Source organism: Amblyomma mixtum, chromosome 7, assembly GCF_055824585.1.
Source record: "Amblyomma mixtum isolate Tamu chromosome 7, ASM5582458v1, whole genome shotgun sequence".
In the NCBI taxonomy this organism is placed as follows: Eukaryota; Metazoa; Arthropoda; class Arachnida; order Ixodida; family Ixodidae; genus Amblyomma; species Amblyomma mixtum.
The window spans coordinates 61,531,944-61,558,331 of NC_143018.1; the positions used below are offsets into that span (position 1 = coordinate 61,531,944).

The 26,388-nt window shown below is 50.8% G+C and overlaps 2 protein-coding genes across 2 annotated transcripts in view; one reads left to right on the forward strand and one right to left on the reverse strand.

The window, feature by feature from the left end:
* The window catches only part of LOC149336261 (solute carrier family 60 member 1-like), a 309,160-nt gene that overhangs the window by 43,036 nt on the left and 239,736 nt on the right, over positions 1–26,388 (forward strand). The window lies entirely within an intron of this gene.
* Positions 48–26,103, reverse strand: LOC149336263 (uncharacterized). The gene is made up of 4 exons (XM_089552793.1): positions 25,953–26,103; positions 10,123–11,150; positions 8,342–8,522; positions 48–4,438 (listed from the first exon to the last, which is right to left on the reverse strand). Exons 1-4 carry the CDS (start codon positions 25,957–25,959, stop codon positions 420–422), a joined length of 5,235 nt encoding a protein of 1,744 aa, XP_089408919.1. The 5' UTR covers positions 25,960–26,103; the 3' UTR covers positions 48–419.

The window sequence follows — 26,388 nt, forward strand, 5'->3', positions numbered from 1 at the left end:
AAAATATACTTCGGCTCCGGCCTCGCAAAGAAAACAGGACACGGAGCCGCAATGTCAGAACCTTTTATTAAAGGCACAAATGAACGAACGAACAAAGAGCAACGGTACAGTAGGTGGCCAAATGGAATCGACTAGGATAACAATGCAGGCACATTCATGAACGCACTCCGTCCACAAGAAAACAAAAATAAACGGCAAACTTCGCCTGAATCAGCACGTAAAAGAAAAATGACTAGGGAGGGAGAAAAAGACATCACCAGACCGAAGAATGGCCCTGCACACACAACCCCAAAGTGGATAAGACGGCGCCGACTCTGTTTGACCAGCTTTCCGCCGCTCTCCCGCATGGTGCGGCCGCCATCCCGGGATTAAAAAGAAACGTTGGCGCGGCTTGCTCTTCGCTCCCTGCCCACGCGCGGTCACAGCAGCGCCACGAACTGAGCAGGCCGGACGAGTACGGGCTCGCATTCAATTTCTTCACCCTCGAGGCGCGGGGGCTGCCGGCGTCTCGTATCGACCGCGTCGTCGCCGTCGCCGCCGTCACCGCCCCCTCCCGCCTCGCTCGGCCCCGCGTCGTGTGAACCGGGCGCCTTTTGCTGCTCAGCTGTCCGCTGTTGCGCCGCGCCGCCATCTTGGGCGCCCTTTTCAAAGGCGCCGTCTCCGTCGTCCTCTCCTCCGCACTGTGCGCTTATTCCTCCCTCTGGACGCGGAGGACGACAGTCCCCGCCCTCAGTAGGTTCGGTCTGATTGGCTGCCACATTCGAGACTTCCAGGGTCGAATCGCCCGCTTCGTCCACGTGCTTCTGGGTGGCCTGGTCCACAGCAGCTTCTTCCAGCATCGAGGCGCAGGCACTGCCAGCAGCAATCTCTGCAGGCGTCGGGCCGTTGATTCGCACCACTGGGTAGTAAGCATTGCCGGCTTCGGCCATCGCTGGGCCACCACCATCCACATGGCCGTTCAGCGTTGGCTTCAATGTCTCCTTGCTCGCTTTCGGTACGTTGCTACGGCCGAAGGCAAGCAAGTCGCTCTCGGACACCACAGACGTCTTCTCCAGATGGCCGTCATCTTCCTCCTCAGATCGTGAAAACAGCTCGCTGTCGGAGCCGGTTTCGACATCCTCTTGATTGGAACCCGAATCCCCTCGCACCAGGGAGAGAGCGCGCACGAAAGCTCGGGTGACGCGCCGCCACTCTGGATCGTCACCGACTGCGCGTACCGCTTCCCGTGTCGTTGGTTCGCCCTCCTGTTGGCCTTGTCTCGCCGAATCTGTCGCCTCTCCGACGGCCTGCTTGCCTTCGTGAGGCACGGTTGCTCCCCCACCGACGGGAGCACAGCTACCGCCCTGGGCGCCACCCACATCCGCTCGGTGGCTGCCCGGCGCGGCGTGCAGGCACTGCGAGATGATGGGCGAGATGACGGGCGCTTCCATCCCACACCCTAGCAGGACAGGTTGGCATCCGTCGGCCAAGACGCAGCGGTGGGTGCACCGCGGTGCTGCATGGCCGTACTTCAGGTGAATGGCATTCCTCTCGTTCTTCCTGCGCACGAAACGCTTGGACAAGGACCTCGCGGGGAGCGTGCCATCGTCGTCCGAGGAGGAGTCCTCGCTTTGCGAGTCTCCGCTCTCCGAGTCTTGCACAGCCGCGCCGCAGATCGAACCGAACCGCAGGCAGTGGTGGGCCCCTTGTGCCCGGTCTCCGTAGGACCCCAACACTACTCTTCGGGCCTCCGTATACGCTGCGAACGACTTGTTATTGTACAGCGCTGCCGGTCTCTCCGGGATTCTCTCGTTTTCGCCCAGCGTGGTCGTGACGCTGCCCCTCAGCATGGCTGCCACGCTCCGGGTTCGGGGGGAACGCAAGCGAATGTCCGCGCCCTGACCCACAGCTTCAGGGGCGCCACATTCCAAACCAGGTTCAGCGCCCTGCTGACGAGGTCGGTCCACAGTGGGAGGAGCCGAAACACAACGCTCAGCAACGGGCACGCGCTCTTCTGGGAGCTGCCACAGCTGTTGACACGCTCCCGAGATGCTGTGCTGGCCCGCTTCCCTGACCGCCTCGTCGCCATGGCCGAATGGGCCCAGTTCCATCAAAACGCTTCGCTGCGACAGATCGGCCTGATTTGACTCCGAACTAGGTGGCGGTGGCTGGCTGTTCTGCACCTCGCCTGTCTGGTCGTCCACCTGGCTTTTGCCGAGATGAAGTTCGTCGCCCTGCTCCGAGCGCTGTTCGGCAGATGAGATGGAGTCGCGGCAAGATGGGGTCATCTCGATGCATGGCGTGTTCTGGTTGACGGAGCATTCGTCGCCTCCGCTGCCGGATCCATCGCTGATGACGTCCAGGTCCGGAGACGCACATTTCTTGTTGCCTTCACCATTCTCTTCAGCGATGACGGAGCTTTCCTGAACACCTGACGGCGTTACTTCGTTAGAATCCGCCGGGACATTGTCGTCGCGTGCCACTCCGAGGGAATCTTCCTGCTCACAGGTACGATCAGGCAGCTGTCCTTCACCATTATCTTCAGCGATGCCGGGGCTTTCCTGAACACCTGACGGCGTTACTTCGTTAGAATCCGCCGGGACATTGTCGTCGCGTGCCACTCCGAGGGAATCTTCCTGCTCACAGGTACGATCAGGCAGCTGTCCTTCACCATTATCTTCAGCGATGCCGGGGCTTTCCTGAACACCTGACGGCGTTACTTCGTTAGAATCCGCCGGGACATTGTCGTCGCGTGCCACTCCGAGGGAATCTTCCTGCTCACAGGTACGATCAGGCAGCTGTCCTTCACCATTATCTTCAGCGATGCCGGGGCTTTCCTGAACACCTGACGGCGTTACTTCGTTAGAATCCGCCGGGACATTGTCGTCGCGTGCCACTCCGAGGGAATCTTCCTGCTCACAGGTACGATCAGGCAGCTGTCCTTCACCATTATCTTCAGCGATGCCGGGGCTTTCCTGAACACCTGACGGCGTTACTTCGTTAGAATCCGCCGGGACATTGTCGTCGCGTGCCACTCCGAGGGAATCTTCCTGCTCACAGGTACGATCAGGCAGCTGTCCTTCACCATTATCTTCAGCGATGCCGGGGCTTTCCTGAACACCTGACGGCATTACTTCGTTCGAATCCGCCGGGACATTGTCGTCGCGTGCAGGGGAAGGTTCCTGCTCGCCGGCACTATCTGTCAGCTGTCCGTTGCCACCGCCCTCGGTCACATCATCTTCAAGCCGCTTATGGCTCAAGTGGAAGCGCATGTCTTTTGTAGAATCATTGCTCTCTCGCTGGCGCTCTTCACCGACAGGCCGATGGTCTCCAGCATCCGGGGATTCAGTACGACTCGGCTTTCCCTCTTCATGCTGCGCACATCTTTCCTCAACAGCAGAGGCAACGACGCCCGTGTCACTTGAGCCACCATCCTTGCTCTCAGGTGCCGCGGCCAACCCTTGCTCTGAAGCCGTGCCCTCGGATTGGTCTTCAGAGGCATCGCCTTCTCCCAAGCACCCGGAGACTGCCTCGTCGTCCCCGTGCAGTAGGCGGATGAGGTCCAGCGGACTCCCGAGTTTGGCGCCATTGCCGTTCGACCAGAATACCGCTTCGCCGGCGATAAGTGCTGACGAGTCTCCGTGCAAGGTTTCATGGGCGGGATGATTGTAGCCTCGGTAATAGGGGTGGTTGTACAACGTGTTCCTGACAAGCCCCTGGATCAGATCAAATGTTGGCACTAGGCGCAAGTCTGCGCCAGCCACCGCCAAGCTGGCCCGGCGCCGGTCCCAAGCCCGGCGTTGCTTGCGCGTAGCGTCCACGTGGCGCTCGTAGAGCTCTGGGGACTCGGCGTATCCTCCGCTTTCGCCGCCGCGGTAGCCCGTGAACCTGTTCCCGCGCTCCTGCAGCTGGTCCCATTGCCGCCATTCCCCTCTCGGACTGAAGCCCCTTGCCGCGGCGTCGCCGCGGTAGAAGTTGGACTGCTGCATCGAGCCTCCACCTCGGCCAAAGTTGTCACGCTGTTGCCCACGACCTCTGCCGAGGCAGGGATACCCGCCGTTGTGGTGACCGTAGCGAGGTTGTTGGTCCTGGCGGTTGTTGAAGCGACCGTCCTGGTAGCCCCTGCCGTAGTTGTCCTGACGGTTTCTGAAGCCATCGCCGTAGCGATTCCTGAAGCCGTCGTCCTGGCGGTTCCTGAAGCCGTCGTCCTGGCGGTTCCTGAAGCCGTCGTCCTGGCGGTTCCTGAAGCCGTCGTCCTGGCGGTTCCTGAAGCCGTCGTCCTGGCAGTTCCTGAAGCCGTCGTTCTGGCTGAGGTCGAAGCGACTGCCCTGGTGGTGGGTGAAGGGACCACTCCTGAAGCGGTCGCCGTTGGCCGGCCTGCGGTCGCCCTCGTCCTGTGCATTGCCTTGCATCCGTGCATACACGGCGGCGCGGCTGCGGTTGTAGGCGCTGCCTTCGCCTGCGAAGAAAAAAAGACTATGCATCAACAATGGAAAGTGCCTTCCGGTGACAGCAGCATTGGCTTTGTGTGCCTGTGCAGTTTTCCACGTCATTTGCCTCTAGACCTCTTCAAAGTGAACAAGAAGTTTTACCGCACTCTGGACTGTGCGAAGAGGCGCAGAAAGCTCGCAGCGCCACTTCCCAGCTGCAGACAACATTCCAGTGAAGGAGATGGCACAATGCACATGAAGCGCTCTTCTGAGAGGTCCATACAGTTAAACTAGCCTACATGCGTGTCACCCACAGAGCGAAGAATTTCAAAACAGTCTACCGGTATATCAACCCAGCTACACAACCTAATGTTTGACTGCAGCCCGAAGTGCGAATCGAAAGCAACTCCATACATGGCAAATTCACTAAGAAGCAAGGCCGCTGACTGCGACATCATGACAACAGGTCAACACCAGTGGATGGTGGGGGACACCTTTGTGAAGCATTTGTAGTTGCATTCTTAGGAAGCTCCGAGAGGGAACAGCCCGAGTTCCTCAGACGGACGTTTTCTCATGATGTTTATGAGAGATTATGTATTCTATGACAGGGTAACACAGCTGGACAATGGCTATTACGAACAGCGAATAGTTGCCTGTTGCTGCAAAAACCAACACTTTCTACAATTTCCTTGACCGATGACAACAGCAGCCGACCCTAGTATTTGTCATACTCCTCACCACTGCTAAAATGTGGGTGCCCACCACCTGCTGTGCACAGTATCTGGCAGAGTGCCCGCAAATTACACTTAACGAATGTCACAAAACTGTCACTAGTTCAAGGTGTCGCCTAAATACCTTCACGATGCGTGTATACGTTCCCTTGTGTCTTATGGGATAGAGAGATAGCTCACAAATGCATAACTCTAAAGGTAACGAAAAGCAGGGCACGGAGGTATATGGTATGAGGCTTAATGTTTCAAAGCAACACTGGCTATGAGGGGCACTGTAGTGGAGGGCTCCAGATTAATTTCGACCACCTAGGGATCCTTAATATGCGCCGACTCTGCACAGCACACAGGCACCTTTTGCTACGTGCCAGAATCCAATCCGCGTCTTCAGACTTCACAGCCGAGTACGCTAACCACTGAGCCACTGTGGCGGGGCCGTGCGCAGAGGTAATTAGGAGGTCGATGCAACAGCATTTATTTACACTGGTAAAACATAAGCACGATTTCCGTCCTTTTGCTGATACATATATTAACAAAAGGAGGAGTTCGTACGAATTCATGGCACACACACAATGAAAAACATACACCCGCCATCATAAGTTCTAAGGAACATGGCTCTGGCAAATGAATTTAATTTCTTTGAATCCATGGCGCAAGTAGTCTCCTAAAGTTCAAGGTGCACTGCGCTTTTCACACACTCAGAATTTGGATGAACGTATTTAGGTATTTCAATATGCGTGCTATGGCAGCGATGAAATAAAGCGTTTAAAGCAGACATGCATTCTTGGCCTCAATCTCACTCTTTCTCTTCGCTACTGTGAAGCGTGTCGTTTGCTGCGACGACGTGAGGCGCACTACTCAGAGCGCTGTATATTGGCCGTCGCAGTGACAAAACTGTGAATGGCGATGTGGCACATCAGTTGAGTTGCATTGTGTGCAGACACACAGATGCAGGCAAGGTCGAAGCAGAGCATCGCGCTTGGGATGCTGCCCGCGAACTCGCTCTGAGAGGCAAGATCCACCACAGCTACACAGTAAAAAAAATTTGCACCCTTAACCCCTTAACCGTTTTGGACGAGCTGCGCTCGTCCCTGTCAAGCTGTCCCCAAACTGTTTTGGACGACTGTAGCTCGTCCTCGCTGAATAGGTTCTTCCCTTCAGCGTTTCGGACGATCAGCGCTCGTGTGTGGCTTAGATGGCATTTTGGTCGACAGATGGCAGCACTGACCTGTTTATTTCGTTTTCTTCTACCGCATAAACGTTTTTTTCGTATGGCAACCTGGGTTTTAAAAATGGCACCCGGCTTAGGCGACGCGTGTATTCCTGGCCCGTCTTCGCGGAAAAGGCGCTTTTCTTCGTCATCTTCTTCAGACGATGGTGACTTTGACACCGAAGTGTACATTGTTTCAGGGAGCGAGGACGACAGTGATGACGTTATGCTGAGCAGTTTTCCGATGAAGAAGAGGACAGCTCAGAAGCGAACATTGCGGGCGCGCGTCAGTAGATAAAGATCAACGCCAGTAGCATCCCAACGCGACCCCCTCTGTTTCCTTTTCTGGCAGTTCCTGGTAAGACGTTCACTGTAAGCTTGCCTGATGATGGTCATTCTTTAATTTTTATCGCTCATTACCAGCCAGAAGTTGGTTTTCTGTATTGTGAGGAATAATAAACTTCAATATGTTAATTTGACTTTGTGTTTGCTCCAAATATTTTTCAAAGATTGAATGCATGCTTTTTATTGCAATAATAATCGAAATCAGGAATAAAAAAATAAGCAGTTTTGTTAAGAAATTCGTTGATATAAAAAAACGGTGAAGGGGTTAAAGGTGTAGCACTCATGGCTGCATCCTTTCCACACCCTCATTTTCTCTTATTTCATTTCGGAAAGGGTGCGCTGAGCACATTACTACCTTTAAAGCACCCATGGACCCTTCAAAGAGCAGGGTGCAAGGGTGTTGTAGCTCCTTCTGATGCAAGGGTGCGTAAGGGTGTACGGTATTCTTTGACTTGTCGAACAACATTCCAGTAGTTCAATCAAGTGTCCTTTAATATGTTGTGAGCTATTCAAGTGCGTCCCCAGAATGTGATAATTAACTGTATTATTTTAGCTGAAGTGCTAAGCATCAGTGACTCGAAATAACGGGTCGCTGAAATGGCATATACAAACTTAGAGAAAGTATGCGCGGAAGGGTATCGTTGCTTCAGCCGTCGTCATCGCTTCGGCGGAGGCGGTTGTTGCGATGCGATGCGCATGTGTTCTTTCACTCTTTCTTCTCACATTTTTTCTTAACTCTCCTCTATCTGCACGTGGCAGCAGTAATGGCTCAGCACGAGCTAGTCGGCAGGCCCGTGCACTTTCCTTTTCATCCTTCTTTCAGTCGCAACAACAAATGTGACTTCACAGCAATGAGGTTCAGAAACACCGTGAGACACACACCTGGGTATTATAAGTGTAGTTGGAGATGCCGTAACGTTAGTGCAAAGTTAGACAGGTCGTCGGCAGCTTTTCGTAAGAAATGTTTAGCTTCCATTCACCCCAAAAAAAGAAATTGATCAGCGCCTTTTAAAGCATTAAAAACCTATGAAACTTTAAAGCAGTCGGAAAAAGGGTGCGACAAGCATACTTTGCACCCTTTAGGGAGGGTGCAAGGGTGTGAGTTATAGACATGGAAATGCACCCTTAAGGGTGCAAATTTTTTAACAGTGTAGCTCACAGTATTCTCAGAATACTAAGTGCTCACTATAACTTTCACATAACAAACACAACCTCCGTACTCTTATAGCTGGCGCCATTAATTTCGGTATCCAGCAAGTGCTGATCACCATGAGGCAAGCGCTCGTTAATGTTTTTTTAAAAATTAATGTGATAATGTTAGAAGCCCGATCGGGAAGAAACCATGCCTTCGGAAGAATAATTAGCTGACTAAATAGACGGAAGTGACGCCACTCCCAGCAAAGGCATCAACAGCTGCTAATGCTATTGAATTGGGAAAACATCGTTTTTTTTTTTTTTTTGCTTAGGTGAGTCCCACGAACTTCAGACTGGGGGGTGTACATAATGCAAGGACTGAAAGAAGTAGAGACGACACAGGTGCCAGGCGTTGTCGAATCATGTTCGCGGAGCCCGTGTCCTCTGCATAATTCGGTTCTTGCCACTCCTGTCGGGCCGTCTCAATGAGAAAGAGGTCACACATGCACACTCACCGTATGCAAAGATGTGCGTGGCCCGGCCGAAGGTGGCCTCCACCTTTAGGCGGTTGCCGTGCAGACGCACACCGTCCAGCTCGTTGATGGCACGCCGCGTATTGTCGTCCGAGTCGAGCATCACGTAGGCGAACAGGTGAGTCGTTAACTCCGGCTTCTTCACCAGGAACACGCGCTGCACCTGCGCGGTTGAACACGGTGGCAGCGAAGAGCAACTGTCAGCAATGCCACGCATTCTCGAAAGAGGCGAGGGACAGACAAGAACGTATCAAATTTCCCCTTCTGGCACAAGTAAGAGAGGTCAGTGTCCCCCAAAAGCAAGGAAAACAAAACCTTGACAACGAAGGCCTTCACACGTTGCAGTGACATCCCTCAAGTGAGATCATCCTGGAAAGCGGCTCCACCAGAGCCAAATGTTTGTCCGAGTCACTGACGCAAATAACTCTGAACAAAATTAGCAAAACGATCAGCACTTCATTTCGATCATTAGTTTACGTTTTTCATACTGTACCCATTCCGTCTCTTCTGCTTCCCACTGCTAAACGCTACTTTCCCGCCTAGCTCCAAAGGGAGGCTGCAGAACATAATCTCGTACAGGGTGATGCCTTCAACAACTATCCCCAGTATCCCAGGCTGCCACTAATATCTAGCCAAGCTGCACTCTGTTTCAAGAGCATAGAAAGCGTAAACCACCTGGGCTTCTTTACCGTGCACTGACATCGCGCACAGCACATGCAGGCATCTTCTTGCATCGAAGTGCGGCCACCGCTTCTGGGATCCGATCCAGCGACCTTGAGCTTGCACCTAAAGCTCTTCTGTTTCTTTGTGGCGGCCTCGTTTACTGGAGGCTAGAAGGCTTTACACTATACAAGAGTTCTATCTCCTCCCTCTCATGCATACGGCAACAACACATGTCGCCTACGGCTGCAAATTATCACCTGTACAGTTTTCTACCCTGAAGCATTCAGTTCAACAGCCTCAACAAACAGAGCTGTAGCCTTGTCGCCTCGATCCTGTCGCATGCTAGCGCAGCCGCCACAGGACTTCGCAACCCGACAGAAACATACGTACGAAGCCAACAGTCACCAAAACCAAGGAGCGCAAGGGAATGTTTCTACTTTTTTGAAAATTTGTGGTGTTCATCAGAGATAAATTTACACTGCCTCGGCATGTGGTGGTTCTCTCTTCTAATCATCTTTCAGCTATAAAAGAGTTAAACTATTAATTTACCATTCATTAGTACCACAGAGTAAAAAAAAAAACATTCCGTTCTGCTTTGTTCCGGTGACTGTTAGCTTCCTTCGTATGTATGTTCTGTTGGGTCGGCAGTATGTAATAACAAGTCCCTCATTTCCCTTCCCTCGTCTACTCGACAGAAACACAGACTGGCACACACAACGCAAAGGAAAGTGACTGCCCAGTATGTTAAAGACTTTTCATGCGCAATATTAACCTACACCCAGCAAGCATAGACCATTGAGGCTCCATTGACGGGAGCTGCCGTTCTAAACCCTGGCCTGCAATGTGTTCCTCCAGCTTTAAAAAGAGAACACGAGCACTATGCGCTCTGGCAGTTGTAATGGAGACATTTAGGGTAGCATTAGCGTACACCATTACCGTATGTTGCTACTGCCAGCCACCAGCAGTAGTATACACTAATGTTACACTAAGGCATTGTTGGCTGGCGGAAGCGGTGTACAGTAACGCTGAGACGCGACGCCATCCGTACAGCGTATAGACGTCCGGCAACATAGAAATAGCGTGCAGTGTGCCACACGTACCTCTCCATAGGGCTCGAACAGCGATTTCACTTCCTCCTCCTTGGCATCCAATGGAATGTAGTTGACATAGATGCCGAAGTTCACTGCTGCCGGAACGGGCTTCGACGACACCTGGCTGCGGGCGGCGTTGACGATGGCTTGCGCGTTCGCGGCGAAGCGACTCGGTACAGTGCTGCCGCTGCTCGCGGCTGCCACGTCGCCGTCGCCACGGCATCCCGACGCACCCTCAACGTCGGCAACGCTGGCCTCGTCGGCGTCGTGAGGGTTAGCGCTGCAAGCGGCAGTGCCCTCTTCGCTGCCGTCTAGCGCGGTTTCGCCTCTCGCTGTCGGGCCCGTGCCGCTCTCGGAACACAGGGCACCTGTGGGTGCAGCGCAGCTCGCAACGTCGACACCAGTGTCGCACCCAGTGGCGCCTGCTGCGGCATCCAAGTCTTGGCTGCTACTAATGGTCCTGCTTTCGGTGTCGTTGCCAACTCCGGAGTCACTGCCTATGCCGGCATCGTCGCCAACTTCAGTCACGGCGTCAACTCCGGTCACGGCGTCAACTCCGGTCACGGCGTCAACTCCGGTCACGGCGTCAACTCCGGTCACGGCGTCAACTCCGGTCACGGCGTCAACTCCGGTCACGGCGTCAACTCCGGTCACGGCGTCAACTCCGGTCACGGCGTCAACTCCGGTCACGGCGTCAACTCCGGTCACGGCGTCAACTCCGGCCACGTCGCCAACTCCGGCCACGTCGCCAACTCCGGCCACGTCGCCAACTCCGGCCACGTCGCCAACTCCGGCCACGTCGCCAACTCCGGTCACGTCGGCAACTCCGGCGTCGTCGCTAACTCCGGTGTCTCCACTCCCTCTGATGTCATCGCCATGTGCAGCGTCACCACGATCTCCAGCAGCGTCAAAATTTTCCCTGTCGCCGCAGTCTCCGGCGGCTCCCGAGGGCTCGGCCCCAGTTGGTGCCCCGTCCTCAGTCGGAGTCTTTCCCTCGAGCGCAGTGGCCACGAGGTCCTGCGTTGCCGGCTGCAATCCTGCACATTGCAGACACACCCCAACGACTCCGTTACGTGTATGAACTTCGTGCGCTAGTCGCCTTTGTGCCGACACGTCTCTGCAAATGCACCGAGCAAAGGGCCCCCAACCCCTTCCGCTGCGGCGACACGTACTACAGACAATAGACACCTTTAGCATACCATGTACAGTGCTACCGGGAGCCCGCGCGCAGCCAATGCGCATGCGCAGGTCGCTTTGACGGCGCCAGGTACCCGGCAGCTGCGCGCGCGCCTGCAGCATCGGGGCCAATCAGCGCGTGCTCACCGGCGGTGGGCGGGCTCCCGGTACTTCGGTAAAGGTAACGTAACACGGTGTCAGTGCGCACTGCGCATGAGCACATCACCTTGACAGCGCCAGATGGCGCCAGGTACCCTGCAGGTGCGCGCGCGCCTGCCGTACCGGGGCCAATCAACGCGAGCGCACTGGATGTGGGCAGGCTTTCGATTCTCCGGTAACGGTAATACGGTACACTAATAGGGCTCCATAAAAGTGTAAACACGGGCTTGTTCGAACACCGTAAAGAGCGCGAAAAACGCGGATACAACAGTGAAGTACACGAGAACTGGCCAGCTCCTAAACGCTGTTCCCTACTGTTCTGCCTATCATAACAGTGAGAAAAGAACGAAGACTCTAAACAACACAATGAGACGAAAGCAAGCACTACCCCTGCAGAATGGCAAAGCTACCAATGATTAAGGTATTATTATACACTGATTACTACGTGGTATCCTCCTACGACCGCTAAATAATTTATAATCGTATTTCTTTCTCGTCCTGTTTCGGGTTCAACAGCCGAACGATGACTGACAAAGAGAGGTTACAGGTCACGTGAGGCATAAGAAACTGCTATCTATAGTAACAAAAAAAAAAAAATCAGGGGGCACTTTGGCTCTCTAAAGTGCTGCAAGGCGAAAGCGTTTCCTGGCGCACTTTGACTGCTTCTCTAGCACGACTCTCTCTCTGCTTCGATGAGTTCGGTGCCATTTTACATGGCATCCAGCAAATTAAAAAAAAGTTAATCAAAGGTCAAGGGTTACAGCGGGATTAAAAAAAATAAACGAAGCGAGAACAAAAAAAAAACACAATGAGAAAATAAAACCAAAATAAGAGTTCCTTTACTATCCACGAGCGCGCGCGATGGATCTTTAAACATGGCTACGAACCAACTAGCCCAAACCAAAAAACCTGGTACAATAAACCTGATTTGGTAGTTGGCGCCTGCCCTGTTGCTTTATGGATCATCGTTGTGCCGCACCGAAACGCGGCCCCGGAATATAGACGACGAATTCACCGCGATAGTCAAAACCGTGCTCAGAGGCCGCTCAATGCCACATAAACACCGAGCCACCAACGTCGCATGGTGCTGGGCGCGCGCACGCACGCAAGTAAACAGAGCACCCACTCTCACCACGCAACCACCTCGCGTCGCCGCGAGTTGACGTCGCCTCGGAGAGGACAGCGGTGCGGCCTGATCACAACACAGCACCCGAGCTGCGCCCCCCCCCCCCCCCCCCCCCCCACCACTCCTCTCTTGCATTTGCCGTGGCTCCGTTACCATGGCGACACCGGCTGATGATATGGAGCTCAAAGCGCTAAGCCGCGAGCGAGCCGTCCATGCCTTTGTTATTTTTTTTTTCCTTCTGCGACCGGAAATAAGGCGATACGAACCGCCTAAAAAGGCCCACGGGTAGTATACACACAGCCCACCCAGAAGTGTGCATCCAATCGAGGGGAAAACATATACAAAACGCTTTATTTATGCCAAAGCATTACTAGGCTATGTCGGCGGCTTTCTGTCATCAAAACCGAGTCCGCAGCGATTGTGGGAAGCTATAAAGAGATATCGTCTCAAGAGTGGTTGGTTATAATCGAAATAGGATGACGTGAGAACGCGGCGCAAAAATTTTGGTGCCGATCGGATCATCAGTTAATTAGAGCCAAAAAAGTGACCAAAATTGGGCGTGGTAGGGCCGGGAGTGGCGCGAAATTTGAATCGCCGGAAGTGCGGAACAACGTGATTGGTCCACGTGACCGGAAATGTGGGCGGAGCCAACGCGCGCCGCGAAATTTGAATGAAGCACGGTGTAATGAGACGAACTGCACAGATCCCCTCAGTCAGATGATAAAGCAATCGATGAGAGATCGATACGTGATCGATGATTGACCAATAAGTGATCGATGAGTAGCTGATAAGTGATCGATAAGTAACTGATAAGCGATCGAGAAGCAGCTGATACGTGATCGATATGTAATCGATAAGCAAATTAAATGGACAATTGTATGCGCGATATAAAAAAGAGGCATTTATAGACAAGGAGAGGCAATTAGGAGCAAAGAAAGGCGCCAGTGCTTACGCACTACTCCAATGCGGTTTCCGCAGTGCCCTCGTTTTTTTTTCGTTTTTGCTTCGTTTCTGCTTTCGTTTCGTTTTTGCTTTCGGCGCGCGACCGAAAAAAAAAACATCTTTTCGCAGCTGATTCGACAACACGCCTAATCTGCTGGCATAGTGAACGTCCTCTCCGAAGCGCTCGTTTGGGCGCCGACCCGATTGCCGAATATAACATACTGTCGCAAGGATATTCGGAAATTAACACTCCCGGACTGGTTCCGATGCGAGTTTTATAGCAACCTCGAGGTGTATTTTTTTGGCGTTGAGACCCGAGTACCACAGCTTCCCAGTTTCCCTCAAGCTGCGGCTCAGTTAACGGAAATAAAGTGCAACTGCATGATTGAAACAGCGAAAGGCCGAAGGTCAAAGAAGAGAGCAGAGAAAGAAGGAAATGGACAACACAGCGCTGATGTTGTTCGTTTCCTTCTTTCTCTGTTCTCGTCTTTGGCCTTCGGCCTTTCGCTGTTTCAATCATACAACGCATAACCAACTCGCCTATCAGTTCGTGCTTTAAAGTACAACTGTTACTATTTTGTCAGACAGCTTTAGCAAAGCGCGTACCGGCAGGCATCGAACGCGGCGGGCGGGCGCGCTGTTCACTGGAAGGTGGCGCCATCTGGCGTCCTCATGGCGATCTGCGCGTGCGCAGTGACGGGAAGCAGTACATCTTTATCATACCGTGTTACCGTAATACCAGAGTGCCGGGATCCCGCTCACCACAAGTGCGCCCGCGCCGATTGGTTCCGATGCAACAGGCGTGCGCACAGCTGCCGGGCACCTGGCGCCATCTGGCGCCGCGCATGCGCACTGATGGCGCGTGGTCTCCGGGTGCTCCGGTAGCGGTAACCGTAACACGGTAGACGGTATGCTACAGGTGTCTATTTTCTGTTTTAAGTTTCTGGAGTGGTTGACCGAATAAAGTAAAGAGTCGGAGCACACAACATCAACTACTGCTCCACGCAGCTTGAAAACAGCCCCGAGAACGAGTAGCCAGGGATATTCCGAGAGCACTTTGGAACAAACGTTCATAGCATTCCCCTCTGACGAGTTCCGAGTCGTTCGTTCCTACTGAGCTCACAAATACGACAAAAGTGCGCGCTGGAAAGGTGCTGCACCGATGAAAAAGAAAAGCGACCTCGCGGGTCCAAAAATGTGGATTTAGGCATGCGTAATCCAAGTAGCTGCGGCTTCGGATTTAGAAAACTCCGAATCCACAACCGAAACGCACCCCCTTTTTTGGCTGCCACGAGCGAGAATCACGAACGACGACGAAAAGGTCCCAGAGTTTCGCCTCCAGTATGGTGACGTTGGCAACATGTAGCTTGAGTTTTGAGTATTCGGCAGAGAGCTTATCGCAGCAGCGCTCCGAAGAAAATTGTCAAATCAAGCGGGCACTTGGATGACGCGCATCGCATAGTTTCGTTTTCGTGCTGGGCACTTGGAGTTCGCGCATCGCATTGTTTCGTTTTCGTGCCAGCGCCGGTAACCGGCTGAACCAGCCGAAGATAACGCTTGCATTCGGTTACTTAGCAGGTTGTCGAGAAAAACATTTTGATTTGTTAACGTGCGACGGCTTGCTTGCCGTGATTCACTCCTTGGCTTCGTTGCGACCACGTAAAAAAAAATGAAATCAGATAATCTGACGCTATGAACTGCGTACGCAGAATGCGCTTTTAGCATGATGCTTTTCCGAAAACTTTTGCCGCACCCCAATGCCTGAAAGTAGCGGCAATTAATTTCGCCAATGATTTTTTATGCTGGCTTTATGCCTCTCTGCCTCCACCGACGTTTAATTTTCGCTATTCGTAGGAGGACGATTCTCCTCTTAGGCTCGCCGAAGGCCCCAATCGGCGGCCACGCGAAGACACACGCCGGCATTTGCGCCTAATGGCACTTATACTCCTTATGTAGTAAAGAAAAAAACTTTCTTCAAAGAAGTGCTTTCATTCCGGCGGCACAACTTGTTTTGCATCTTAACCTAGCCTCTGGAGTCAGTCTACACATTGCAGTCTTCATCTTGATTTGGCTGTTCTGTTGAGCTAGTTCTGAAACATACCGTATTTACCTAAATACAGTCCGACCATGACCGTAATCAGTATGTCACTTTCGACAGCACAAAACAGACAAAAAAAAATAGCAACACAAATTACTGAACTCTACTGACTCGATTCCAACGAGAAGGGTGACTTTTCATTTCCATTAGTAGTTGAAAAAAGTGCGCTATAGTCAGGTAAATACTCCTCTTGTCAATTAGTCAAGGCTGCTTGGTAATGGGGAAGGTGAAATTAAGGACATTATGCACAATGTTCAAATGTCTGTTGCATGCATGCATGTCTGAGGAATGTAAAATCATGAAAGGCTCCGCTATCTGTTTTCTGTGCCTGAGGACACACTAATCAGATTAACATGATGGCACATTATAATGTTAGGGATCAGTATTTCTAAGTCTTGAATGGAATGTTGCTGTGTTTTCCTTGGCAATGGGGAGGCCATTTTTTTGCTACGCCGTCAACAGTACTTGTGGCCTCAGTGTGAGGAGCATTCTGCATCAAGGAGTAAGAGCCTTCTGGCCACTCTATAAACGTAGTGATACATCTATGCAGTTTCTAACATTGGTTCACCTATTTATCAGCACAAATATTTTAATTCATGAAATACTGGTGCTGGCATATGAAAAAAAAATTCTCATAATTCATACAAAACGACTTCATGATAACACCTTCTGAAGAGACAAAAACATCACGATGTTGAGCGCAATGTTTAGAAAACAAATTACAAAATTTGGTGACACATCACTGATGTGACTGGCATCAGTTGTTCTTCCGGGCAAGAAAAGGAAATTCCTCGACAGTATAAGGATGGAGTCAACCTTCGGGTGAACAGCAAAGCATCGCAAGTATCAGACACTTGCTGATATGTTGTGCTACCATAGAACACACGTAGCAGCTAAGCAAGCAAAAGCGTCTACAGTAACCACCCCATAATAGATGTAAATGTCACTGAATGGACAGTGTTCTGAATATAATGCATAATGATCACCATAAAGGTCCGATTCCAGAGGAATAACTATAAACAATATCGCTTAAGAGCAAAGATAACAAATACAGACCAAGAACTGAACATCAAGGGATGCTAACCTGAAGCAAAACCTCTTTTTTACACTGCAAGTTCATACGAGAATGAAGACAAATGAGAGGTGTGTCCCCAGGTGATCATTTGTCAGCGTTGCATGTATACTGCAAGACAAATTGAGCTAATATAAATGAGCCCATCTCAGCATACTTTGACAAAGGTCTCTGGTCATAAAAGGAGCGACACCTGTTTTGACTGCCAGCTCCTGAAATGATTAAATGAGATGTTCCAAAATAGAAAATGCACGCACAAGATAGGCAACCTTTTGCTACAAATGCCAAGAGTAAGGAAACAAGTACTCTTGACACACAGTCTTTATGAAACAGCCTAAACTGTCTCCTCCTTGTATCCTCAGGACTTGCTCTTCAGTTTGCCACAAAAATATACAATTAGCATGATATTCTTGGAGTGTTTAAAGCCCTGAAGCTTCACTAGAGTATGAAACTTAAGACACAGCACTAAGACACCACTGTATAATGCACACTTCATTGATTCAAATGTGCAAAATATATTTCATGAGATTCGAAATGGAAGCCATAAAGACAACTTTGCAACAGACACAAAAGAAGAGATAGTGTAACAGCTATGATCAATTCTATTGGCCTAGAATCTCTTCAGACAAGGCGCACTGAAGCAAGGTTGAAATTTTTGTACCTAATATATAATAATCTGATTAAAATAAACAATCATGATTATATTACTCCTTTTTCACGTGCAAGTGCACCTTATAACCATGGAAAAATGCTACAAAAATTTTGTGCATACTCTAATATACTTAAACACTCATTTTTTGTCACATCGATTACAGAGTGGAATGAATTGCCGAAGTGTGTAGTGAATAGCCCGAATGTAGAAATGTTTGTTGATAATTTGTGAGCCTTTTGTATGTAAAACCCGTGTTTCTTTGCTTCTTTTTTAGCATCATCAGTTTGCTTTTGCATGACACTCATGTGAATCTTGTTTATTTTTTACTTGTATCTGTGCTCACCCCTACTTGGAGTCGAGCAACTACGCAGTACTAAACAAATAAAGTAAAAAATAAACTTCCCCTCGCATCACAGCATTACCCCTCCTTCAATGCTGTTTCCTATTTCATTGGCATTGCCTATTTCAGAAACTGAAGTGCCATACGTTAATCATACTTCAATTGAAGTTTTCTATTCAATACCAGGCATGCGTGACTCTCTGTGGAAGAGTGGTGCTTTTGCTGTCTGCTACACACAGGTTTTCTCGAGTTTAGCAGCAGCTGGACCTCCTAATTCATTTCAACTACAAACAATAAAAATTTAAAGGTTGTATAATATTCGTTTTACAATTGACAACATTCGTATGTTACTTTCAAGCTATGGCAAAGAATCTGGCTCCTTGTCAACGAACACAAAAGGCAACCACAGCCTGTGCAAGCCTGTAATGTAGCGAAGACAAGGTATGTACGGTGCACAAGGCATGCTCTTCAATGCGAAGGGTGACAACGTGTAGTGCTGGACCACACTGCAGCAGTAGCCATCACTACTCATTTCAGCAGTACAGTGGTGAGCAGCCTTGTCTAGAGCGCTCGGGCAGTGCACTTCCTTGCAAACAAATCCATATTTTGTGGCAGCCTCTAGAGTCCAGCTGCAACGCTTGCACGGAAGTAGCGCCAGATAGCCTCGTAAACAAAGCAGGCACGAAAGCTTTGCCCTGTAATGAGGGGCTGCTCTCTAATTTCGGTTTTTGTTACCAAGTGTGCACTGCTCAAGCACTCTAGACAAGGCTGCTCACCACTGTACAGTAACCTTTACTGCTATGGTTTTTCAGTAAGCTGTCACAACGGTGTCAGAAGTAAGAAAAAGCTAAAGCAACACAAGCAAATCAGCACTCGAGAGGTGTGTATGCCTTGCGACATACTATTTCTGAGTTCATTGCATTGTTTCTTAATATGAGCATAAGAGTGTTAAACATTCATAAAAAAAAAAGCGAAAATAGGTGGAAGGGGTGGGTCGCCTGAGAAGGCGCTTTGTTTTCAACAATACAAAGTGCCCTGAATGCCCCCACATAGCTGAACGGAATAGACTGCCCCACCGTGGTGGCTCAGCGGTTATGGTGCTCGGCAGCTGACCCAAAAGACATGGGTTCGATCCCGGCCACAGCGGTCAATTTCGATGGAGGCGAAATTCTATAGGCCCGTGCACTGTGCAATGCCAGTGCACGTTGTGGTCGAAATTTAAGGAGCCCTTCACTATGGCATCCCTCATTGCCCGAGTCGCTTTGGGACATTACTTTCACAAACCAAACCAAATCATTCAATGCGCTACTCCACATTCATACAAGCAGTGCATCCAACATTAGAGGTAAGCACAATGTAACCCGTAACACACTATTCACCCATTACAGATATTTTGCGCTGGCTACCACCTGCTGCAGCTTTTTAACTGATACAGCATTGTAATAATTTGGGCTGCAACCACAATCTGTGCAGGAAAATGCTGCCAGCACCAACCGTTATAATGTATTGGTTTTATGTTGCCCTGGCTGGAATCCCTGGCATTCCAGCACCTACTCACACAAGCTGGCATAAGTATATATAGATAAATTTAATGAAACGAAGGCAAAGAGGTCAGCCAAAAAGATTGATATCTGGCCGGCTACTGTGCACTGGGGAGGGAGAAGACAGAGGGTCGTGATGGGGTCGGACACAAATGCCTGCTACACTCCCATTCCAGCAGCAGATGAGAAAACCACAAACTTGGCTCGTAATGGTTTGGTTTGGTTTATTGGGGCTTAACGTCCCAAAGCAACCCAGGCTATGAGGGACGCCGTAGTGAAGGGCTCCGGAAATTTCGACCACCTGGGGTTCTTTAACGTGCACTGACATCGCACAGTACACGGGCCTCAAGAATTTCTCCTCCAAAGAAATTCGACCGCCGCGGCCGGGATCGAACTCGCGTCTTTCGGGTCAGCAGCCGAGCACCATAACCACTGAGCCACCGCGGCGGGGTGGCTCGTAATGAGCTGACCACTTATCTACAGTACACTGCAGGCCCCTCGACAGGTTCTAGCGGGTGGGGAAAGGATTTGCTCAATCACAATCGCATAAGCAAATATGTAAACAGAATGCACCAATCATAGCAATGGATGAGTACAGTCACAGACAAAACTGTGGGACCCCATATCACGAAAAAAAAAATTACTGCTGCGCGGTCGGGCAACGCAGGTCAATGAAAGATAAAGAAGCATGAGGGTGCAGGTGTGGCTCTGTCAGTTGGAACCAATAGCGACAGAATGGCTAGGGGAGCAAAGCAGGAATAATCTTTTTTCCGATCAGTCATAACAGACCTTTACTTTGGTTTTGTGCATGTTAATTCTTAGCCCCACCGTTCTGCTCAGCCTGTCTAACTGATTGATCATGCTTTGCAGTTCTTGTCCTGAGTGGCTTAGCAAGGCAATGTCATCAGCGAATCGCAAATTACTCAGGTATTCTCCATTAACTCTTATCCCCAACTGTTCCCATTCCAGTCCCCGGAATACCTCCTGTAAGCAGGCAGTGAGGAGCATTGGCGAAATCGTGTCTCCCTGCCTGACACCTTTCCGTATTGGAATTTTATTGCTGACTTTATGGAGAACTATAGTAGCTGTGCAATCGTTATAAATATCTTCCAATATTTTCACATAACACTCTTCTACACCCTGATTCCGCAATGCATGCATGACAGCCGAGGTTTCCACTGAGTCAACTGCTTTCTCGTAATCAATGAAGGCTATATATAGGGGTTGGTTATATTCTGCGCATTTCTTTATCACCTGATTGATAGTGTGAATGTGGTCTATTGTCGAGTATCCTTTACGAAAGCCTGCCTGATCATTTGGTTGACTAAAGTCCAAGGTTGTCCTGACTCTATGAGTGATTACCTTAGTAAATACCTTGTAGGCAACGGACAATAAGCTGATCGGTCTGTAATTCTTCAAGTCCTTGACGTCTCCTTTCTTATGAATTAAGATAATGTTAGCGTTCTTCCAAGCTTCTGGTACTCTCGAGGTGACAAGGCATTGCGTATACAGGGTGGCTACTTTTTGCAGCACAACCTCTCCTCCGTCCTTCAACAGATCTGCTGTTACCTGATCCTCACCAGCTGCTTTCCCTCTTTGCATTGCTCCTAAGGCTTTCTTTACTTCCTCTTTCGTAACTGGCGGGATGTCCCATTGCTGTGCTCGACTGCCTCCCTCAGTAACTTGATGATTACATTAGCTACTATATAGATTTGTATAGAACTCTTCGGCTAATTCAACTATCTTATCCATATTGCTGATGACATTGCCCTGTTTGTCTTTTAGCGCATTCATCTGGTTTTAACCTATGCCCAGTTTTCTCCTCATTGATTTTAGGCTACCTCCGTTCCTTAGAGCATGCTCGATTTTCTCCATCCTAGCACAGCCTAGCAAGGGAACAGCAGTTCGCAATTGGTAGCGAGGTGCTGGAAGTAGTAAGAGAATATGTCTACTTAGGGCAGGTAGTGACCGCAGATCCGGATCATGAGAGGGAAATAACTAGAAGAATAAGAATGGAGTGGAGCGCATATGGCAGGTTGTCTCAGATCAAGAATGGTAGCTTACCAATATCCCTGAAGAGAAAAGTACACAACAACTGTATCCTACCAGTACTCACCTGGGGCAGAAACGTGGATGCTAACAAAGAGGGTTCAGCTGAAGTTAAGAACAATGCAGCGAGCTATGGAAAGGAAAATGATAGGTGTAACGTTAAGAGATCGGAAGAGGGCGGAGTGGGTGAGGGAACAAACGCGGGTTAATGACATCATAGTTGAAATCAGGAGGAAGAAATGGGCTTGGGCAGGGCATGTAATGCGAAGGCAAGATAACCGCTGGCCTTAAGGGTAACGGAGTGGATTCCAAGAGAAAGCAAACGTAGCAGGGGACGGCAGAAAGTTAGGTGGGCGGATGAGATTAAGAAGTTTGCGGGGATACAGTGGCGGCAACTGACAAAGGACAGGGTTGGTTGGAGAGACATGGGAGAGGCCTTTGCCCTGCAGTGGGTGTAGTCAGGCTGATGATGATGATGACGATAACAGAGACCTTTAGAACAGGGTGACCCTATCGGCTAGGGGCTTCGGGGTATAGCGGGACGCGGGTGCGCATGCGCGGGACAATAACCGGCGGAGCGTTATTATCCTGCGCCTGCGCACTGGCGCCCCGCTATTCCCTTATGCCCTTAACCGATGGAGCCATCCTATTCTAAAGGTCTCCAACTACAGCAATGTCCAGCTAACATCGTCGAGTGGAACCACGATCGCACCCTGATGCATTAATATTCAAACTAGACCACCATACCCCAACAACTGTAAACAAATGCATGGTGCCTGACACGTTTCACGATAATGTCAAGCCTCCGACTAATGCAAACAAGCGCGTCGTGCAGCTGGCGGCATCAAGGAGATCGGCACGCGACCAACTGCCACCAAACAGCTTCGTGACTAGATCGTCGGCGTGAGCACACCGGGCACAGACCATTTTGCAACAGACTAACGCGTCACGCTCACACCGTACCCCATAAACAGCGCGAACGGATCATCACCAAGACAGAGCAACGGCGACACCGTAAAGCAACACCACGTTTTGAGTGCGAGCCGCTTAACACGCGGCGGTCGCTTTTTCAAAACGTTGCTCACCTGTTACAGCACGGAGCAGCCGCCTCGGAAAATGCCGGACACGCTTCATCGCGATGACATTCGCAAGGAGACGACGAATCAAGCTGTCAGCGACGCTTCGCACAATCAAAATCGTGTTCGCAGTTGAGAGGTCGCGTTGTTGCGCAGTAGTCAATCGAACGTCCACTACACTGACACCAAACAAAAAGTCCACCGTGCTCTCTCTCTCTAAGCCCGGAACCACTCCAACCTCAAGACTGCGGCGAAACTGTATTGGCTGAAAGCGATCACGCGACCTCGACCTTGGCCGCGACAACACGCCCCCGCGCAGCCACCGACGGTTGTGGCGAGTACGGGGAGCGTAAAACAAATGTTGGCGGGCAAAAAAGGGTCGTTGGGCTCAGCGGTACAAAATGTACTACAACGATTAGTTAGTTACACGACGGCGCTCCTCAGATCGTGGCGGCCTAAAAAGCGAAATAGCGCTCTCAGGTTTAGCGGTGGTTGGATGGGCACTTTTCAAGAGAAATTGTGGGGCACAACGTCCCGAAGCGAAACGCGGTCTATAAGGGAAGCCGTAGTGGAGGGCTTTTTTTTTTTTTTTTTAAGACGATCTGGCGCTCTTGTAACGTGCGCTTACATCGCGCAGTACGCGCGCGCCTTTTTGCCTCCACCGAAACGCGGCCGGGAACAAACCCGCGTCCTACGGATCAGTAGCCGAGCATTCTAAACACTGAACCACCGCTGTGCGCCAGAAATTCGGCGCTGTGATTGACACGCAATTAACTGTGCTGTATACGCGTTCTCGGATAGCTTTCGTGAAAGACGCGGCGTTTCTTGCAACCGAACAAGAGCCGGGGGTGCGTCACACCGGACTGGGCGCGCGCGCGGTGTTGATAGCGTCCTTGCAGCTTCCAGGGCTCTCGCAACGCCGAGAGAAGAAAAAAAATAATAAAATCAAACGCAAAGAAGTCGAGCCCTGGTTCAATGGAGGGGGCGGGGGGTTGTCTTCGAAAGCGAGCGTTTGAGCGTGATCCACGAAACGCAAAAGGCGCGCGCGTGCTGTGCGATGTCAGGTGGTCCAAATTATTCCGGAGCCCTCTACTGCGGCACCTCTTTTTCTCTCTCCTATTCCATTCCCACTTTCCTCCCTTCAATGACGGCGCGGTTCGTGGCTTCGAATGTAGAAGAGATGCAAAAGACGCCTGTGCGCTATGCATGGATGGGGAAACTATATTCATCAAGAAAATTCGAGGCCCGCATGCCTCCTGGGTCTCCGCACGATCCCACTCACTATGCGATGTCAATGAACGCTACCAAACCGCACGTGAAATTGAAAATTTGTTTTTGAGGAAAGGAAAGGGCGCGGTATCTGTCTCACAGCTCGGTGTGCACCTAAACCGCGCCATAAGGGAAGTGAGGAAGGTGGGAGTGAAAGAAGAAAGAGGTGCCGTAGTGGAGGTCTCCGGAATAATTTCGACCACCGGGATCTTTAACGTGCACTGACATCGCACAGCAAACGAGCGCCTCTTGCGTTTCGCCTCCATCAAAACGCGGCCGCCGCGGTCGGGTTCGAACCCGGGTACTCCGGCCCAGTCCAACCTCACGTGGTCTAAATTATTTTCGAGGAAAGGAAAGGCGCAGTAACACATTTCGGTGCGACCATCGGTCCGCGCGTCACGTGTTCACACATCACCACTATGAAAGGCGCGCTGTCAGCCCGCGGACCGGTCAAGCGAGAAATGTCAAGTGGCTTTTTCCCGCCAGGATTTAGTGAGGGGCCGCGAATCTGCGCGCTAGGTCTGACAACCAGCCCGCTAGCCTGAGTCGCTTTGGGACGTTGAACCCCCCATAAACCCTAGTCCCAATGCTTCGACTGCTGTAAACGTCTCTCCACTGTGACCAATTTCCATGAACCCGCGGTTCTCGTTATCTCCCATCTGGCCGCCCCCTCCGATTTCACGCTAGCCAGCCCAAGGGACCGACCAACGGGGAGGAGAATCCTTCAAGGCGGAGAATCAGTAAAGGCCACTAGCAGGAGTGGTTCCTTTGAAAGGGGCACTTGCTGAGTCATGTTGGGGAGGAGGAATAACCGCAAACTTGACAGGACTGAAGATCGAGAAGAGGACAGGACGAGCGGTACCGCTCGTCCTGTCCTCTTCTCGATCTTCAGTCCTGTCAAGTTTGCGGTTATTCCTCCTCCCCAACATGTCTGACCAACTGGCCCAAAGCTTCCCCTTGTTGCTGAGTCATCTTTGTGTTGACTAGGGAGGGGTATACAAAAGGGCTATACTGCGAACCCAGTAAAATTTCCGGCTACCTCACTCAACTCGTTGGAGAGACGGGGTCAGAGGAATGAAGGAGCCCACATCGCGCAAACAAAAAGGTCGTTTCCTCTTTGCTAGAGTTCCAGTGAATTTACTCTTCGCTGCTTCCCAGCGTTGTCAGATCGCTTTAAAGTATGAAAGCTTTAAAGTAGTCTAGGAACTCTGGTTCGCCCAGTGCGTCGTCTGCTTATTTGGTCCGCCTGCATCTACCAAAGTAGCGCTATAAGGGTTCGATATGTAAATAGTATGATAAAAAGAAACAGCGCGAATTGACGAACACAAGACAACAGGACTGGGCGCGCTGCCTCTGTTGATCATGCATTCTTTCCAACAAGCTCAAATCAAGACTGTCGTTGTAAATAGCATACGCATTTGAAGCACGGCTGCATAGCGCTGTTCACTGTCGCCATCCGCACTGAGAGACAGCAACAATCAAAATTGCAAACCGTGGTGTTTAACGTCCCGAAGCGACACATGGGGCACGAGGCACCCCGTAATTTAGACCACGTGGGTATGCTCTGATCACGCACAGGACAGGACGTATTTCTGCGTTTCGCTTCCATCTGTGTCCAAACAACCGGACAGGGTATAACCACAAGACCACCGCGAAGGGTCACGAATATCTAGGAAATTTCGTGCGTCCGATTTACCAGCAGGGTACTCGGCACGAGTTAATTCATTACTTGAAAAGCAACGAGTACATTTGCATCGACACCACTGAGTACAGATCGGACATCTACAAAAATAGCGCGGACAGCGCGCACAAAGCGAACGTCGACTCCAGCGTTTCTGCAAACGCTACAATACAACACGAAAGCGCTCGTAGCGTCCGAGACGCTCCTCACGATGACAGTCATTGCTACGGACGACAAGGGCTTCCCTGACGGTGTTATCAAACGAAGCGTGGCTTTCACTGTGGCGGATAACTGGGTCTGTAAATGACGACGCTTTTAAAAAAATAGCGGATCAAACGAAGTATATGCGAGGTTTCATCGGTGCACTGCGGACAGACGTAAACATAGCACGCCCTGCTCTTTTCGGACCGCATTCATACTACATTTAGCATACACTGAACAAAAATTCGTTGTATTGAAGTTGGTCTGCATCAGCGATGGCGGCCGACGGGAACACATGCCGAAATTTTCGCTGAGGATCGAGCGATGTGCGAAATGGTCAGCGTTCTTCAGCTGCGTCCGCGCTTCGGCGAAAAAAACATGACTGAGCAAAGGGCCGGCCAAACGACTCGAGCCTTCGCGAATCTATACCTCCCTACTATCGTTTGGTGGTGCTCACCTTCCATGACACGCTGACAACGCCGCTGACACTTCTGCTGCCGATGAAGTCACGCCCAACCGTCCGTCGCCCAACCGTCCGTCTGGTTCGATGGCTGTTGAGCTTCTGAAGCTTTCATACAGGCGCGCAGACTGTGGCGGCGATGATGACGATGACCATGAAGCCTTCGCAAGGCGCGCAGCCTGGCGGCGATGATGACGATGGCCATGGTTCGCCGGCATGGCGACCACCAAGGAGTTGATAGTCACCGCAAAGTATATTTGCTCAATAGCTATCAAAATGTTAAACTAAATCTAATTAATGCAAAGATTTTGTTAACCGAAAAAAAAAAAGAATTGATGATTTTGGCGCTGATTGGCGCTGTTGGAGTTTGTCGTCTGCTACATTTCTCAAGCCTAACAGCGCTGCCGCTTTTCGTGACTGTAGCCCTGATGTT

Coding starts and splice junctions, on each gene's coding strand:
- LOC149336263 (XM_089552793.1), bottom strand. Junction 8,523..10,122: donor TGTTCGAGCCCTATGGAGAG/GTACGTGTGGCA, acceptor TCAACCGCGCAG/GTGCAGCGCGTGTTCCTGGT. Junction 4,439..8,341: donor CACGCACATCTTTGCATACG/GTGAGTGTGCAT, acceptor TTTTCTTCGCAG/GCGAAGGCAGCGCCTACAAC.